Source organism: Natrix helvetica (genome assembly GCF_964273705.1).
Source record: "Natrix helvetica genome assembly, chromosome: 6".
In the NCBI taxonomy this organism is placed as follows: Eukaryota; Metazoa; Chordata; class Lepidosauria; order Squamata; family Natricidae; genus Natrix; species Natrix helvetica.
In genome coordinates, this window is record NC_138553.1 from 82,790,889 (window position 1) to 82,809,227 (window position 18,339).

The 18,339-nt window shown below is 41.6% G+C and overlaps 1 protein-coding gene across 4 annotated transcripts in view; it reads right to left on the reverse strand.

Annotated features, from left to right (window-relative positions):
- The window catches only part of CACNA2D1 (calcium voltage-gated channel auxiliary subunit alpha2delta 1), a 333,903-nt gene that overhangs the window by 109,420 nt on the left and 206,144 nt on the right, over positions 1-18,339 (reverse strand). For all 4 annotated transcript variants that reach the window (XM_081957523.1, XM_081957522.1, XM_081957524.1 and 1 more), the window contains exons 8-9: positions 5,190-5,259; positions 1,504-1,554 (exon numbers count right to left, since the gene is read on the reverse strand). In XM_081957523.1, the coding sequence (XP_081813649.1) occupies positions 1,504-1,554; positions 5,190-5,259 (121 nt within the window). The remainder of the gene's footprint in view (positions 1-1,503; positions 1,555-5,189; positions 5,260-18,339) is intronic.

Genomic DNA, 18,339 nt, shown 5'->3' on the forward strand with positions numbered 1-18,339 from the left:
ACTTGAGAAAGGTATGCGTGGAATGTGCTTCTGGTTGTGGCTGCCATGGTGCTCTGTCAGTTTTCTCCCCCTCCTACCTATGGCAACTCAAGAGCAGGCCAGGGATGCTTTGCGAGTTGACACAATGGGCAAGTTGAAATCGGAGATCTTGAGTTCTTGCCTATATTTCTTGGAAATGAATTTAGCTCTTGCTGCTTGCAAAGAGAGAATTTGACGAAGCTTCTGAATTACAGGATGCAGTGGTTGTTTTTATGTGTAACCACATTGCAATGTTTTTTTAAAAGGTTATATTTATCCATTTATATTAATTTAGGTATATGTTTTTGCATCAGAAGAGCCAGCAGAGCCTGGGAGGTGGAGTCAAGTAAGCCATTAGCCTAGAATCATTACGTTCCCACAGATGAATTTCTTTGACTTTTATGTAGTGCCAATTTAGTGTTGAATGTCAATTGACTAGATTAATGTAAGGCACAAAGAATCGGGACAATACATTCAGTTCCATTTAAGATGATTTATTGATCATGTCTGTTCACAAGACATGATGCCTTTTTCCAATACAGGTAGTTCTCGATTTATGACCACAATTGAGCCCCAAAATTTGTATTGCTAAGTGAGAAATGTGTTGAGTTTTGCCCCACGTTACGACTTGTCTTGCCATGTTGGTGAACTGAATCCTTGCAGTTGTTAAATGAGTAACACCGTTGTTAAGTGAACCTGGTTTCCCCATTGATTTTGCCTCACAGAAGGTCACAAAAGGGGATCATGGGTACTCTGGGCCACAGGAATGGTCATAAGTATAAGCCAGCTGGCAAGGATGTGGATTTTGATCACCTGACCATGGGGATGATGCAATGGTTGTGTATGTGTGAAAAATGGTTGTGTCACTTTTTTCAGTACCATTGTAACTTTGAACTTTGGTCTTTTAGTCCAACCCTCCTGCTCAAGCAGGAGACCCATACCCTCCCCTCCTTCTGTCCCTCCCTCTCTCCACCTTCCTTCCTTCCTTCCCTTCTTCCCTACCTCGCTCCCCAGTCTGTATCCTTCCCTCCCTCTTCCCCTTTCCCTCCCTCCCCTCCTTCTTCCCTCCCTTCCCAGTCTGTCCTCTTCTTTCCTTCCTTCCTTTTCCCCCTCTACCTCCCTCCCCTCCCTTCCCAGTCTGTCCCCTTCCTTCCCTCCCTCCCTTCCTCTCTTGTCGTTCCTCCTTTAAAATCCACACCCTTAGACACTGTTTTGGGATTTCAACCCCTTTCTTTCACAAGGAAGAGCAGCGAGCAACTCAAGGGTTTTTTTTCCCCATCCTGTTGCATTTCAAAAGGTTATCAAAGCGAATAGCATTTATATATTCATCCTATTGATACGGCTGCCCGTCTCACGAGAAGTGCGTCTCTGGGCAGCGTATCATAAAAACAGCCTTCTTATCTTTAAACACCTTCCTAGCCATTGCTGTAAAAAAAGAATACTTTGCAGTCCTCTGTCTGAACGCTTAACCTTTGGGGCACTTACGCATCCACGAGAATCAGCATATCTTTGGGTGAGGCAGCTCCCTGGATGTACCTGAAATGAAAAGATAAGTGGATAGAAAAAAAAGGTCAGAACTTCCTCAAAGTCCTTTGTTAGGGGCCGATTCCCCCAGAGGGGGATTCCTGAAGGATCAAAGGAGGCTTCTTTGTAAACCCACCAGGAAATTCACCCCCCCCCCAAAAAAAAAAATCTCATTTCTGTTTAGCCGACGCCTGCCTGAGTAACCGTGAAGTGGGACAAGAACCGAAACCCTTTTGGTACATCACATTCTGAGCTTCATGTTGTGCCCCGCCAGTGGCCAGTGGAGCTGGGTGCAGATTCGGACAGTGAGGAGGTTGGGGAGGAAGATGGGCCAGTCCTGGAGTCTGGGGAAGGCTCTGACGAGGGCTCTGCGTCAGAGGCAGAGAGGGCACCAGGGCCATCTGACAGTTATCAGCTGCCTTCAGAGTCAGACATCAGTGGGGCAGAAGAACAGCTGGAGCCTGTTCCCAGTGTGCGCATGGGCAGAGTTGCCAGACGAAGGGAACAGCTAAAGAACAGGGTGTTGACTTGGGAGTGAGGCCACAGGTGGACAATGAACGGCCCCTCCCAGAGGAAATAAGAGGAGCAAAAGGGGAGTGGAGTTTGCAGGAGGCAATTACTTCATTCCCACATTCTTGCCAAGTATGAAAGATATCGGCCCGGCCACTCTCCAAGCCTGATAAAGGTCAGTCATTGTGAACTATCTTGAAAGATTGTGGGAGAGGAAAGACTTTGCTGTAGAGGAATCCACTGTAAATGAAATAAAAAGGGGTTTATCGGGACGAGGACTCGGCTTCGTGCTCCTGGGGAAGCCTAAGTCAAAGCACTTCACAAAGCCACATCAAAGGGTTGCATAAAGAGAAAATGTTGGATGTGGTGCCTGGATCTAAAAGCTGAAGAACTACCATTCGCTACGTGGATATGAGATGCAGAAAGTTCTCCATTTGTTTTGATGGCTGCCTGGCTTGATGTGCGAATTAACCATCCTGCAGGAGGGAAGCTTTGAAAATGGAGTGAGGGGGAAGAAAGAACTCTCTGAAAAAGTTCTCCCCTGTTCCCTCTTCCAACTGAATTGCTTTGTTCCTTGCCCTCTGAGGAGCTGCTAATAGAAAATCCGAAGGGGGGGGGCGTGTGGAGTGGAGGAAGGAGGCAAAACGTAAAATTAACACACACACATACACACCGCCAACCTTTTTTCCAAACTTCAAAGCAAGCCCCTCCCGCCTTTAATTAAGAAATCTGAAAAACAGCAAAGGAACTAAGGGGCCCTCCCCAATCAACATGTAGATTAATGCCGGTGACTGGTTTTATTGGTTTATTTGATATTTTAATTAAAGAGGTTTTTTTCCCAAAAAATTATTTTATGGCACGTAGTAATTCTCTCTCAAATCCTTGTTCTCTGTGATTTATTTTTTTTATGCATTGGTGCTTGGAGAAAACTGGCATCGTGAAACTGCTTTTCAGAATTTTAAATCTTTCTACGTCTGTTGTTCTGTCTGTCAATCTAATACATATCTTCTTCATCATTAGCATCAATATCTTTCAATTTATCTATCAATTATCTCTCTATTTACTCTCTATGTATTTATATCTAACCATCTATCCAGAATTTTAAATCTATATGTCTGTCTGTCTAATCTATGTCTATCATCCATCCATCTATCTATCTATCTGTCTGTCTGTCTGTCTGTCTGTCTATCTATCTATCTATCTATCTATCTATCTATCTATCTATCTATCTATCTATCTATCTATCATCTATCTCTTAATCTATCTTAATCTATCTATCTATCTATGTATCTTAATATCTATCTATCTATCTATCTATCTATCTATCTATCTATCTATCTATCTATCTATCTATCTTAATATCTATCTTAATATCTATCTATCTATTTTATCTGTCCATCCATTATCTATCTTTTAATCTGTCTGTCTGTCTGTCTGTCTGTCTGTCTGTCTGTCTGTCTGTCTATATCTATCTATCTATCTATCTATCTATCTATCTATCTATCTATCTATCTATCATCTATCTATCTATCTATCTATCTATCTATCTATCTATCTATCTATCTATCTATCTATCATCTATCCTGTCTGTCTGTCTGTCTGTCTGTCTGTCTGTCTGTCTGTCTGTCTATCTATCTATCTATCTATCTATCTATCTATCTATCTATCTATCTATCTACCATCTATCTATCTTTCCTTCCTTCCTTCCCTCCTTCCTTCATTCCTTCCTACCTAACTACCTACCTACCTGCCTGCCTGCCTATCATTCTCTCTCTCTCCCTCCCCCCCTACCCATCTATCCATCTGCACAGACATAGAAAAGCATGCACCCTTGGCAACGTTTGAGGACAATGCATTTGGACCCAGGAAAGCTATCAGCAAGTTCATGGATTCACAAAACACACAAAAGACACAGCTTATCTCTGTGGGGTGAGAACTGAGCCTTTTGAAAGATGCTTCTGATTGAGGTTGGTGAGGCTTTTACCAATAGAGCCTTATGTGACTGTAAAGGTTACCCTGCAATTTGACTGAAGTACACAATCAAAATCAAAATCAAATGAAGGGGTGCAGACATGTATGTGAAGTCATTAACTTCACCCAAACCTTGTTTCTGAACATTTGATATATCAGTATCTATTCTCTTACCTATTGAACTGAATATCTGGACCCTACAAGCACTAGGGGGGAAAATAGAATGGTATTAAATTCAACCAAGACAATCAGGATAGAGCTGGAAGGGACCTTGGAGGTCTTCTAGTCCAGCCCCCTGCTCAAGCAGGAGGCCCTATGGCTTCCCTTTTGCTTGATGCTTGAGCAGCTTTCAAAATGAACACGTTAAAGTGACGCCTTTTGTATCCGAAGCTTTGTGACTTAAATCTGAAGGAAAGGAAAGCGAATCTACTCAAATTCTCTTGATTTAGAGACAAGAAGGGAAAAGATGAAAAGATGAGCTCCTGTTCTGACCTAGGCTTCCTTGAGAAAGCATAAATCACAATCTTCCTCCCAAAACCTTCTTTTTATTTATACGGCTGTAAATTATGGTCATTCACAGCCCGCAAGGCTTCACAAACAGTCTGTGAAGGTTCCGACAGATGTCTGCTCGAGTTGCCACAGTCTTTCAGGGGAATGTTGACAAACACCCACCTTATCTCCCTGGGAATGCTGCCAGAGACCCAATTGCCAAATGCAGAGAAAGGCCAAACTCAGCACAGAGTCAAATCGAACTTTTCAAAGCTTGAACCGACCAGATGAACTAATTGCTTCTTGCAAAAGCTCACGTCCCGTTCGCTCATTTTTATGTCTTATGGGAAGAGCCAATAATCTCCAAGCCTTACTCCCAAGTCGACCCTGTTTTCTTAATTGTTCTTCTCATCTGGCAGCTCTGTGTATGTGCACACTGGGAACAGGCTCCCGCTATTCTTCTGCCTCGCTGATGTCAGACTCCGGAGGCAGCAAATAACTACCAAATGGCCTTGATCCCCTCTCTGCCTCCGACACAGAGCCCTCATCCGAGCCTTCCCCAGACTCCAGGACTGGCCCAGGTTCTTGCCCAATCTCCTCGCTGTCTGGCTCTGCTCCAAGCTCTGTTGGCTGCTGGAGGGCCACAAGAGCTCCACAAAGAAGTGAGTGACACTTACCATGGTCTTCTTCGAACATCATACAGATCAATCTTGTTCTGGGTTCGACTCTTGTCCACCCATGGAGAGGCTGAAAGGAGAAACACAACAGAAATAGAATGAAAGGGGAGAATTTTACATCTTCACTGGACTGATGTAGAAAAGATGCTTCCTCAGACATCCAATGCTTAATGTTCTTTGTCACACTTGCACAAGTGAATCTTGATTTAGGACCGCAATCAAGCCCAGAATTATGATCATTAAATTGTTGCTGTCCTTAAGCAAGGCACCGATGCAAATTGCAGCTCTCCCGTTGCAAGCAATCTTCATGTGGCGCATAGGGTACTTCAGAGGTTGGGGAAGACTTTGGATTGCTGAAGGAATGGTCATAAATTGAGGACTAGCTGTAATTCTGATTTAGAACTAGATTTAGAGTTAGAGAAAACAACATTAGTCAGGAACATATCCTCATTATATAGCAGCGTGCAGCAGCTGCCAAAAAAAGCCAACACAGTTCAAGGCTGCATCAACAGAGGGATAGAATCAAGATCATGTGAAGTCTTAATACCACTTTATAAGGCCTTGGTAAGGCCACACTTGGAATACGGCATTCAGTTCTGGTCGCCACGATGTAGAAAAGATGTTGAGACTCTAGAAAGAATGCAGAGAAGAGCAACAAAGATGATGAGGGGACTGGAGGCTAAAACATATGAAGAACGGTTGCAGGAACTGGGTATGTCTAGTTTAATGAAAAGAAGGACTAGGGGAGACACGATAGCAGTCTTCCAATATCTCAGGGGTTGCCACAAAGAAGAGGCAGTCAAACTATTCTCCAAGGCAACTGAGGGCAGGACAAGAAGCAATGGGTGGAAACTAATCAAGGAGAGAAGCAACTTAGAACTGAGGAGAAATTTCCTGACAGTGAGAACAATTAATCAGTGGAACAGCTTGCCTCCAGAAGTTGTGAATGCCCCAACACTGGAAGTCTTTTAGAGGATGTTGGATAGCTATTTGTCTGAAACGGTATAGGGTTTTCTGCCTAGGCAGGGGGTTGGACTAGAAGACCTCCAAGGTCCCTTCCAACTCTGCTATTGTATTATTGCATTATTGTATAAGGTGCTTATCTTGCAGCAGGGGTGGGCTTCAAAAATTTTAGCAAGGGGTTCTCTGCCCAGTTGCTGAGTGGGTATGTGGCCATGGTGGGTGTGGTCTAGTCAGCCTCCTGCACCATAGTTGGGGGGGCATTTTTGCCCTCCCCAGGCTCCGGAGACTTTCCTCGAGCCTCTGGAAGGGTGAAAATGGCCTCTCCAGTCTCCGGAGGCCCTCGGGAGGCCATTTCCAGCCTTCCCAAACTTTCAGTAGGTCTTTTTTTCGCTGTCCCCGAACCTCCGTGCGCGCCCTGCACTTATCTGCATCCAAAATGGGCAGGGTGGGGCAAAGGTTCAGCCAATAGGTAGTAATTTGGCCTGCCACGCCCCAATCGGGTTCTCATTTTTGGTAGATTTTTTAGTACTGTGCATGCATTCATAGTGCACATCAAGCATACACAGTACGTCCCTGAGAGAACCGGCAGTAGCAGCAGCCAGAACTCACCCCTGGCGTGGGGACTCCTGGGAGGGGAGGGGAGGAGTGGGCAGGGCCAGCCAGAAGTGGGATTTGGGGGTTCTCTGAACTGCACATAATCTTAGTTAGAAGTTCTCCTGAACCCCTGCAAACTCCCAGCAGCCCCCCCCCCCACTTGCAGTGAACTAAACACCAATGGATTTCCTAAAAGCAGACATTGTATAAAACTTCCTACCAGTAGAAATGTTCTAAGTAAAGCAGGAGATATTTTGAAATATTTTTACTATGTCCCTTTGTCCCCCCACCCCCCCAACCTTACTCCTTCGTTCTTTATTTAATACACACGTCACTTAATATGAGTCAAAATATTTGCAACCACTCCAAATTGAAGCAATCCAAGGCGGAAGCTCCCAATCTATGAAAGACTGTTTTTATGCACAAGGATGGAAATAAAGAAGTTCCTAAAGTAGAGGAATGGGTTGTGAAACTACAGAAATGGAAAAACTGGTCTGTTTGGTCAGAGAGAACAAAAACTTCATTTTTTAAAAAAAAAAAAGCCTGGAACGGCTTAGATGGACTTATGACTGAAAGAAGGAGGGGAAACCTGAACCAATGATTTGTGGATTTGAAGGCTAAGAAATATGAAGACTAAATGAGGGAGGTGAAGGAAGCCTATAAATTATTTAAGATGGAAGAAGACAATAAAATTGTAATTGTTGGTTGAGAAGAAGGTCAAAAGCCATCTATGAGCTTCCTTGCTTTTCTTTCCTTTTGATTTTATGGCTTCCCCCCTTTGGATTATTACTATTATATGAAAAAGTTCAGTAACTATAAATTGAGAGAGACAGAGAAACAGAGAGAGATGCAAAGACAGAGAGAGACAGAGAGACACACACACAGAGAGAGACAGAGGCAGGGAAAGAGAGAGAGAGAGAATGATGCAGAGACAGAGAGAGACAGAAAGAGATATGCAGAGACAGGGAAAGAGAGAGACAGAGAGAGATGCAGAGACAGAGAAACAAAGAGACAGAGAGAGAGAAACAGAGAAAGACAGAGATGCAGAGACAGAAACACAGAGACAGAGATGGAGAAACAGAGAGACAGCAAGAGACAGACAGACAGACATGCACAGAGGGAGAGAGACAGAGAGAGAGTCAGAGAGAGAGACAGAGAGAGATAGAGACAGACAGGCACAGAGAGACAGACACACACACACACACACAGAGAGAGAGAGAGAGAGAGAGAGAGAGAGAGAGAGAGAGAGAGAGAGAGAGAGAGAGAGAGAGAGAGAGAGAGAGAGAGAGAGAGAGAGAGACGTGGCCACCTTCCTCTAACTAACATCTAGTTATCTAAAACTTAGCTGTGATGATGACATACTTTAAAAGCTAGAAAGTTAACTTTTGCAGATAAATAATTTTGTACAAATTGGGGATGTTTAAATTAACTACAAAGGTTTCCCGGAAAACATGTCTTCATTAGCTTTCAAGGCCTAAATAATATAATATTTACATCTAGGTGAGGATTGCAGTTCTCCACAATTTAGAATAGATCAAGGGGCGGATATCCTTTTTTTAATGCATCATTTTCCATTTTCCATGTATTGACTGCTTTGAAGAAAATAACAAAAGAGGGAAGGGTGCAATGGGAGAAAGAATAAAAGGGTATAATGGAGAGAAATAAAATCTCTTGAGGATTGTGGTTTCCTAAAATAACATCAATTAATTCTGAATAGTTTTATCTATCTCTCTATCACTAAAGTTTCACTTCTGAATTTAACTTAAGGATGAAAAAGAAAACCCGCCCAACAAAACACAAATTGAAAGTTACTATAAAGCTTTTGGACAGATCTTTCCTTCTTATTTTGTTCTCTTACTTTTGATCGGTATTAGCTTACAAAGGGTTCTTTGTGAAATACGCACTAATGATTGCCCAACGTTGAAGTAAATTGATTTTCTTTTCAATGGTATAAGCTTATTTATTTTTAGTGAGTTTGCTTAATCGGGTCAGAAGCATCACAATTAAAATAATATAAAATTGAAAATGTGATATAAAATTTAAACTATAAAATGCAAGCTTAAACTACGTGCAAAAAGAATAAATAGATCTTGTCCAATTTTCAGTTGGCCTGATCACTTGTACGATCGTTACAACTGTATTTTTCTGTAACAGCTTTCAGGGGTAAAAATGAAAAAAAAAAAGAATAAGATATGGATACGAAAGGGACATATTCCTCATATGCTTTCAGGTCCTCCGAGTTATTTATAAAAAATGATAAGGGCAGGAGGAATTTCCTGACAGTGAGAACAATTAATCAGTGCAACGACTTGCCTCCAGAAGTTGGAGATTTTAAAGAAGAGACTGGACAGCTTTTTGTCTGAAATAACTGAATAACAGAGTTGGAAGGGACCATGGAGGTCTTCTAGTCTGCCCTTCTGCTCAGGCAGGAGATACCTTACCATTTCAGACCAGTCTCTTCTTAAAAACCTCCAGTGTTGGAGCATTCACAACTTCTGGAGGTGAGTTGTTCCACTGATCAATTGTCCTCACTGTCTGGAAATTTCTCCTTAGTTCTAGGTTGCTTCTCTCCTTGATTAGTTTCCCTCCATTGATTCTTGTCTTGCTCTTGGGTTTTTTGGGAAATGGAAATGGTAGAGGGTCTCCTGCTTGAGCAGTGGGTTGGACTAGAAGACTTCCAACACTTCCAGAAGCAGCTAAAACGACACTTTTCCAGAGAGAGGCTAAACAGTTTTTATTGTACATTTTTGTGTGATTTTTTAATACTAGCTGCTAACCTGGCATTGCCCAGAACCAATCCCCCTTACCAGAGGGAGCCCCCCTGTGGAGTACTGTGGATCCGTTACCATGACAACTGCGCTGTGCTGTACAGTAGAAGCCATTTTAAGGCACAACAGGCTGTATCTTAACAGAACTTGAATCCAAAATGCACACTATCACTGTCAAAAGTACTGTGATTTGACACTATAGATATAATTCATTCATTTTCATTTCAGCGGCCCAGGCGTTCCAGAGTTATGCTGGGACACACACACACACACACACACACACACAGAGAGAGAGAGAGAGAGAGAGAGAGAGAGAGAGAGAGAGAGAGAGAGAGAGAGAGAGAGAGAGAGAGAGAGAGAGAGAGAGAGAACTGATATAGATAGATGATAGATAGATAGATGATAGATAGATAGGTAGGTAGGTAGGTAGGTAGGTAGGTAGGTAGGTAGGTAGGTAGGTAGGTAGATAATTATTATTACTATTGTTATGCATTGTTGTGTTCATATTGTGTTACATCTTCTGAACTGCCCATTGTAGGAAGATGTAGGTTTGATTAATAAATAAAACAAATAATTGATTTCACTGGAGCTTCTGCACCAGTGAGCGATGGTCGGTCCCAACCTCTGATGAATGATAGGTTTCCATTTTGGAGATATGCATTCCCAAATATTTCAAGGCTGCATTAGGCACCTCAATTTACTTGGGCTCATATATTTGCATAACTTACTAACTTTAATTACATGCAGTTGGCCCAGAAGAATGCATAAAGCTGCAGTTTTAGGAATCTGTTTATCTCAGTTGTTAATACATAAATCCATACTTGGTGAAAATTTTTTAATAATAATAATAATAATAGAAAGGGTGTAAAAATATTTGATTTTGGCCAGAAAAAAGCACTAATTCCTAGATGTGTTCAAAACTGACTGCATTCCATTAGACTCTTCTTGTAGAAGATGTAAATTACTGTATGGATTTTCAAATTAGCTTTTTCTGCACGGCCATAAATATAGGAGATTATTTTGTCACCTCTAAAATTTAAATACCATTGCAGAAAATGAGAAGGAAATAAATTGCAAGCAAATCTCCCTTGCTTTGTTTTATGTCCTTATTCTGTTGTATTTGGAAGATGCTTCATTATTTGTGGTGATTGGTTTCTCAAACAAAAACCTCTAACACAGGACAGAATTACGGGCAAAAATAGCACAATTTCAACGCTTCTCCCAAAAAAAAAAAAAAAAAACCCAGCAATAATTAAATTAGAAGCTGAAAATATGGAAAGTTGTAACAATGGAAGAAGAAAGGTAATTAAAATTTTAAAGCAGAACATGAAGTTGCTCCAAGAGGTTTTTTTTTTAAAAAAAAAACTTTCTCCATGAAAAGTGACATCCCAAATCATGAGAAAATAAGAATAATAGGAATTAACTTCATCTCCTTTTACTATATGGCTACACGCTGAAGTTCCTAAATTTAGCCGTCAATCGCTGCAAACAGAGTAAGAAAAATTCTTTTCCAAAATTCTGGAGACACAATGTAGACCAACGTATATCAACCTTGGTCATTTTAAGACTTGTGGATTTCAACTCCCAGAATTCCCCAGTCAGCTGTGGTATGCTGGCTGGGGAATTCTGGGAGTTGAAGTCCACAACTCTTAAAGTAGCCACGGTTGAGAAACCTTGATATAGACAATAATCATCTGAGTTATAAGTTATCAGGAATTATTTAATACTTTATTTTATTCCTTGTAATCTTTGTCGGATGTGTTTTTCCCAAGTATATTCCCTGGCATAATTACAACTGTCCCTCCTGGCAATTGTATTATCAACTGGTTATTTTGGGGTTTTTTTAATTCATTGTGTCTATTTTAGGGGTTTAAAATCTTATATTTATATAGCTTTGTACAGTTCTTTTAATTGTATTTTAACCTCCTCCATGCCACTGTACATATTTACTTTTTATTGTATTTTGTTATATTCTGTATGGACTGTACACCGCCCCGAGTCCCTTTTGGGAGAGGGGGCGGTCTAGAAGCATTAAATATAAATAAATATAAATAAATAAAAATAAATAAGTATGTTTAAACTCAGTTACTAATGTCCCAAAAGTCCTTTTTCTCCCCAAGAGGCAAGTGGACTTTCTGGTTTTTCTTTGAAGGCGTTTCTCTTCTCATCCAAGAAGCTTCTTCAGATCTTCCAACCCACCAAATAGGCCTTTAAATTTTAACTGATAAAATGAAAATATCATTTCCCCAGAGCTGCATAAGCATCAGAGGGGATATTCCACAGATTCTGACCAGTTCTGGAGAGCCAGTAGTGGAAATTTTGAGTAGTTTGGAGAACCGGTAAATACCACTTCTGACTGGCCCTGCCCTCATCTATTCTCTGCCTCCCGAGTCCCAGCTGATCGGGAGGGAATGGGAATTGTGCAGTATCCTTCCCCTGGAGTGGGGATTTTGCAGTATCCTTCCCCTGGAGTGGAGGGTGAATGGGGATTTTGCAGTATCCTTCCCCTGGAGTGGAGGGTGAATGGGGATTTTGCAGTATCCTTCCCCTGGAGTAGGGAGGGAATGGGAATTTTGCAGTATCCTTCCCCTGGAGTAGGGAGGGAATGGGAATTTTGCAGTATCCTTCCCCTGGAGTGAGGAGGGAATGGAAATTTTGCAGTATCCTTCCCCTGGAGTGGAGAGTGAATGGGGATTTTGCAGTATCCTTCCCCTGGAGTAGGGAGGGAATGGGAATTTTGCAGTATCCTTCCCCTGGAGTAGGGAGGGAATGGGAATTTTGCAGTATCCTTCCCCTGCAGTGAGGAGGGAATGGGGATTTTGCAGTATCCTTTCCCTGGAGTGGGGAGGGAATGGGGATTTTGCAGTGTCCTTCCCCTGCCAAACCCACCAAGCCATGCCCACCAAGCCACACCCTCAGAACCTGTAGCAAATTTTTTTGAATCCCACCAGTAAAAAGCATGCAAGCAAAGGATCCCTTTTAACTGTCTTTTCCTAAGCATTCAGATTCATTTTGCCCAGTTTTCCATCAGTTAATTCTCTTATTACTTACAACAGGGTAATAAGTCTCCTTGGTAAGTCTAATATTTTGGAAACAACTATTACCTGCCAGAAATGGTTAACGCAACCGCAGCTGTGTTCAGCAAGGCTCTCATTTAGAAAGTGATCTCATTTTATTTTATTATCAATTGATTTTTCAAAGCGGATCCATTATTTATTTGCTTAAGAAGATGGGCGAGGGGGGGGGGGAATCTCCAGGTTGAAGCGGAGGGAGCTCAACCAATTTAAGCCAGCCAGATTTTGCAGAAAAACGAAAAAAGAACAAAGAAATGCAAGGCTATCAATGAATGTGCATGTTAAAGGAAAAAAAAATGCAAACTTTAAGAAAAATAGGATCGAAGGATTTGACACATTTTACATCGTATTGAAATTATAGGTATCTCATTGAATTATCAGCTTTATGCCTGCTCTACTCAATACAATTTGAGTAACACATATGACTGGTGCTGGGTATTGAAGAGGCTAGGGGGTAAAAAAATTCCCACTGTGTTCATAGCTAGTGCTTTAATTTAAAAGGAGTGTAAGTCGCTAAATTGCTTTTGGCACTTTCATTTCCTAAGACACAAGGTGGAGCCTGTCCTGATAAATGAGGAACATGAGACTCAAGGGAGGATGGACAACACAGAAATTAAACAATTTTTTTCAAGCAACCGATGGGGGGGAAATGTGCTGCCTCTTGCAGGCGCATAATGAACTATTGATTTACAATTGCAATCTAAATTACATCCGTAATTAAGAGTAATAACAAAGCAAAGAGCTTGCAAGGAGGTGGAATAGACGGTCTTTTGGCATCCACCAAAATTTAAACCAAGTTACTACCCTTTTTTCCTGAAAATAAGACCTAACTGGAAAAGAAACCCTGGCATGATTGTTCAGGACGCTCATAATATAAGCCCTACCCCAGGGCTGAAATTCAGCAGGTTTTGACAGGTTCTGGAGAACCGGTAGCGGACATTTTGAGTAGTTTGGAGAACTGGCAAATATCACCTCTGGCTGGCTCCAGAGTGGGGAGGGAATGGGGATTTTGCAGTAACCTTCCACTGCCATGCCCACCAAGCCACGCCCACAGAACCAGTAGTAAAAAAAATGAATTTCACCACTGCCCTACCCCAAAAATAAACCCCAGTTAAGATTGTCAGCTAGAAGGATACATTTAGTACCATATTTTCCCCAAAATATGACCTAACCAGAAAATAAACCCTAATGCAGAAGTCTTCAAACTTGGCAAATTTAAGACTGTTGAAGTCTTAAAGTTGGAGTCCACAAGTTTTAAAGTTGCCAAGTTTGACCTCTGCTGTAATGTGTCTTTTGGAACAAAAAAATAATATAAGACCCTGGGGAAAATACAGTAGTAGTTGAGTTGAGTTGAGTTGAGTGGTTTATAAAAACCACTTAAAGTGAGGTTGGAGTAAAATACAATAATTTGATATATATTCGATATATTAATAAAAATAATTTGATCTATAAGTAAATAACACGCTGAACTTGTCGATCAGAAAGGTCGGCAGTTTGGCAGTTCGAATCCCTAGCACCGCATAATGGAGTGAGCTCCCGTGACTTGTCTCAGCTTCTGCCAACCTAACAGTTCGAAAGCATGTAAAAAAAATGCAAGTAGAAAAATAGGGACCAACTTGGTGGGAAGGGAACAGCGTTCTTTGCGCCTTTGGCGTTGAGTCATGCCAGCCACATGACCACAGAGACGTCTTCGGACAACGCTGGCTCTTCGGCTTTGAAACGAAGATGAGCACTGCCCCCTAGAGTCAGGAATGACTAGCACATATGTGCAAGGGGAACCTTTACCGTTATCAGGTCATCATCTTAATATTGTAATGAAGTGGGCCTTCAAGATCTGTCTTGTTTATCCACTTATCCACAGAATTGTAAACTGAAGACTGGCAAATAGAAATTAACCAGGAGAAGCTAATTTTTCTGGAGTTCCAGTTTGAATTCTCCCTACAAAGCAGGGATGATTTTTTCCCCCAATGCCTTGAGACAATGGAGGTTGATTGACCCTGCCCTGTGCCATCTCTTTGTTGAAATTGATTTTTGAAACAAGACCGATAAACTGCGTGCCCCTGTCATCCAATTGAAAGAACATGTAGTGAGATACATTACAATTACAATTACAATAGCAGAGTTGGAAGGGACCTTGGAGGTCTTCTAGTCCAACCCCCTGCCTAGGCAGGAAACTCTATACTGTTTCAGACAAATGGCTATCCAGCATCTTCTTAAAAACTTCCAGTGTTGCGGCATCCACAACTTCTGGAAGCAACTTCTGTTCCACTGATTAATTGTTCTAACTGTCAGGAAATTTCTCCTCAGTTCTAAGTTGCTCCTCTCCTTGATTAGTTTCCACCCATTGCTTCTTGTTCTACCCTCAGGTGCCTTGGAGAATAGCTTGACTCCCTCTTCTTTGGCGCAACCCCTGAGATATTGGAACACTGCTATCCTGTCTCCCCTAGTCCTTCTTTCTCTTAAGCTAGACACACCCAGTTCCTGCAACCGTTCTTCATATGTTTTAGTCTCCAGTCCCCTGATCATCTTTGTTGCTCTTCTCTGCACTCTTTCTAGAGTCTCCACATCTTTTTTACATCGTGGTGACCAGAACTGAATGCAGTATTCCAAGTGTGGCCTTACCAAGGCCTTATAAAGTGGTATTAACCCTTCACGTGATCTTGATTCTATCCCTCTGTTGATGCAGCCTAGAACTGTGTTGGCTTTTTTGGCAGCTGCTGCACACGGCTTGGCTCCTATTTCAATGGTTGCCCACTAGGACTCCAAGATCCCTCTCATAGTTACTACATAATGTAAGAGGCACCGAGAGAAAAGAATTTTTTTTGGAAGATCGGCTCTCTAGGAGAATTAATCGCTAAAGAATTCCAAGCAATTTAAGAACGTCCTTTCCAAATGCAGTTATTGGATTTCTCTCCTCGGCCATAAATCCTCCATTTGGAAAATTCATAGATTATCGACTAGAGTTTGAAGGCAAATGGCCGGTTTTAACCAGGCGTGCTTTCTGATTTCAATCAAAAATGGATAATATGGGGACTCCTTGTTTTACAACAGTTCATTTAGTGAATTTTGGAAGCTATAACAGCACTGAAGAAAGTGACTTACAACCTCTCACAATGGGTATTACTCTTATTTTTTTAGACTTCTTCTTCCTATCAATGGAAGAAAAATCACCCATATGGGTGGTCCTCGACTTATGACAGTTCTTTTAGTGATGCTTGAAGTTGCAACGGCACTGAAAGAAGTGACTTATGACCGTTTTTCCACACTTATGACCACTGCAGAATCCCCATGGCTGTGTGATCACAAGTCACACTTGGCAACTGGCTCATATTTGGGGAGTCCCTTTGGGGAGAGGGGGCGGTCTATAAATAAAATAAAATAAAATAAAATAATTAATATTTACGGCAGTCACAGTGTCCCAGGGCCACCTGATATCATTTTGTAACGGTCTGACAAGCAAAGTCCATGGGGAAAGTTATCAACAGATTACACACACACACACAAATATTATGTGTGTGTGTGTGTGTTGCATTTGTGCTGAGACTAGTCTCCCTTTAATTATTTATCAGCACAAATGCAACACAAATGTAACAAGGCAACATAAAAAAAATGGCTTTCTGCCTGGATGGCTCCTAACGTGAGCCGAAAGACAGAAAAGGGAAGCAGTATGCTCCCTCCCATATTTGGGCATACCAGGGGTTGTGACACAATACATACATATATATGTTATTAAATAAATAACATAACCAGCCATCAAGGAGGGCTTAATACTTCCTGCCAACTCAGTGACAAGATTGAGATGGATTTTTTTTTTTCAAAACAGCCAAATGATTTTTTTAAAAAAATTTTTTTAAAGAAATCACCTTTATCTGCACAAGGCGTTCATTATTCCCAATCAAGGCAAAAAATATCTATTTGTAGACTCTCTTCAGTGGAAATAAACGAGACCAACAATTTATTAGGCTCAAGATTGTTTTGGGGACTTGTAGGATATGCCATACTTTGAATATGCAAAACGGGACGATAATGAAGTTTAATAATTCAGGGTCCCTCCACTGGAGATAACCCAAATTAGATTTTTCAAGGAACCTGAAGCACTGATTAAGAATTATGTAAATTCTGTGCATAAGTATAAATTCCATTTCCATAAATTTATGGGGAGGATTGTGTTAGGTTCTGTGTCCCACACACTGTCGTTCCTCCGGTTTTCTGAAAGTATTAAGATGTTCTAAAAAGCAAAATAAAAGGGAACTTTTGGACAGGGGGTTAGACTAGAAGACCTCTAGGGTTCCTTAAAGCTCTATACTGATTGATTGATTGATTGATTGATTGATTGATTGGACTTCTTGTGAGCAAATGGGAAGCAAAGTGGGAGGCAGGGAGGAATGAAATGAACCAGCCCTCCTAACCTTCCTTGGCTTCTAAATCTTAAATCGAGACTCATTTCTGTAACAAGGACTTCTAGAAATTTCAGCTTAGCGTTAAATGAAGGAGAATATTTGCAGCTCAGGATTGAAATGAGGGGGTCTGGATGCTCTCTGAGTTTGTTTGCTTTGTTGCAAAGGTTTCATGAGTCATATCATCAGGATTAAAAGGGTGTGGGGTTTGTGGAACGGAGGAGAGGGAAGAGAGAGAGAGAAAGACAGAGAGAAAGAGAGAAAGACAGAGAGACAGAGAGAAAGAGAGACAGAGAGAAAGAGGGAGAGAGGGAGGAAAAAAGAGAGAAAGTGAGACAAAGAGACAGAGAGAGAGAAGGTGAGAAAGAGAGAAAGAAAGAGAGAGAGAGAAAAGAGAGAGAGACAAAGAGAGAGAGACACACAGAGAAAGGAGTTGTTTGTGTCTCAATGGAAAATGTTTGGTAGAACTCAAAGTAATACAGCTGAGAATCACAAATGTAAGCCATCAGCTTCAGTTCTTTCTCCTCAAAAATCAGAGACCTCGAAGTGTTCAGTATAAGGGGAGGCAGTCTTCCCTCCAGGAGCTCAGCCACCCAGCATCTTGACCTGCCTTGCAAGGCTTGCTTACATTTTGCCAAGGACATGAATTTGCAATGGTGCCCCATCTCATAATCTGCCTGTTGATGAGCATACTGAAGCCAACCTGATGGGGGAGGAGGAGGAGGAAGAGGAGGAGGAGGAGGAAGATGAAGAGAGGAGGAGAGGAGGAGGAGGAGGTCTGAGGTCCTTAGTGCTATCTGACCTTGGTATTTTTTTCTTGCAGACGTTTCATTACCCAAACTAGGTAACATCATCAGTGCTAGGGTTAGGGTTGTGATGCTGCCTTGTTCGGTAATGAAACATCTCCAAGAAAACCACCAAGTTCAAAGCTCACCAAGGGCTCTTCAATTCTGTTCAACGTTGATCATTGTTCGAACCAAATATCACACCCGAAAATTCAATTACAACCTGGACAGAAATACTTCGTTAGAAGGAGAATAAAAGTCTTTTCTTCTTATTATTATTTTTTAAACCCTTTAAAAGACTCTTCAAGTAAGTTCATTAGATCAGCCCCCAGGAATATATAAATGGAGTGGAAACTACCGGTGGCCTGCAGATATTGAAAAGATGCTAAGGTTTAAACGAATTACTACCGCACATCCGCTAAAGAGAGGAACGTTTAAATGGATGTAACGAGTCCCTTTCTTTTGCATTCATCAATCTCAGCTCTAGTAGATGAGCTCAGCCTTCGGGGTACACAATTTAGAGCATTCCCCCCCCCTTTTTTTTTAGAAGAACCCAGTCCTGCCACTTT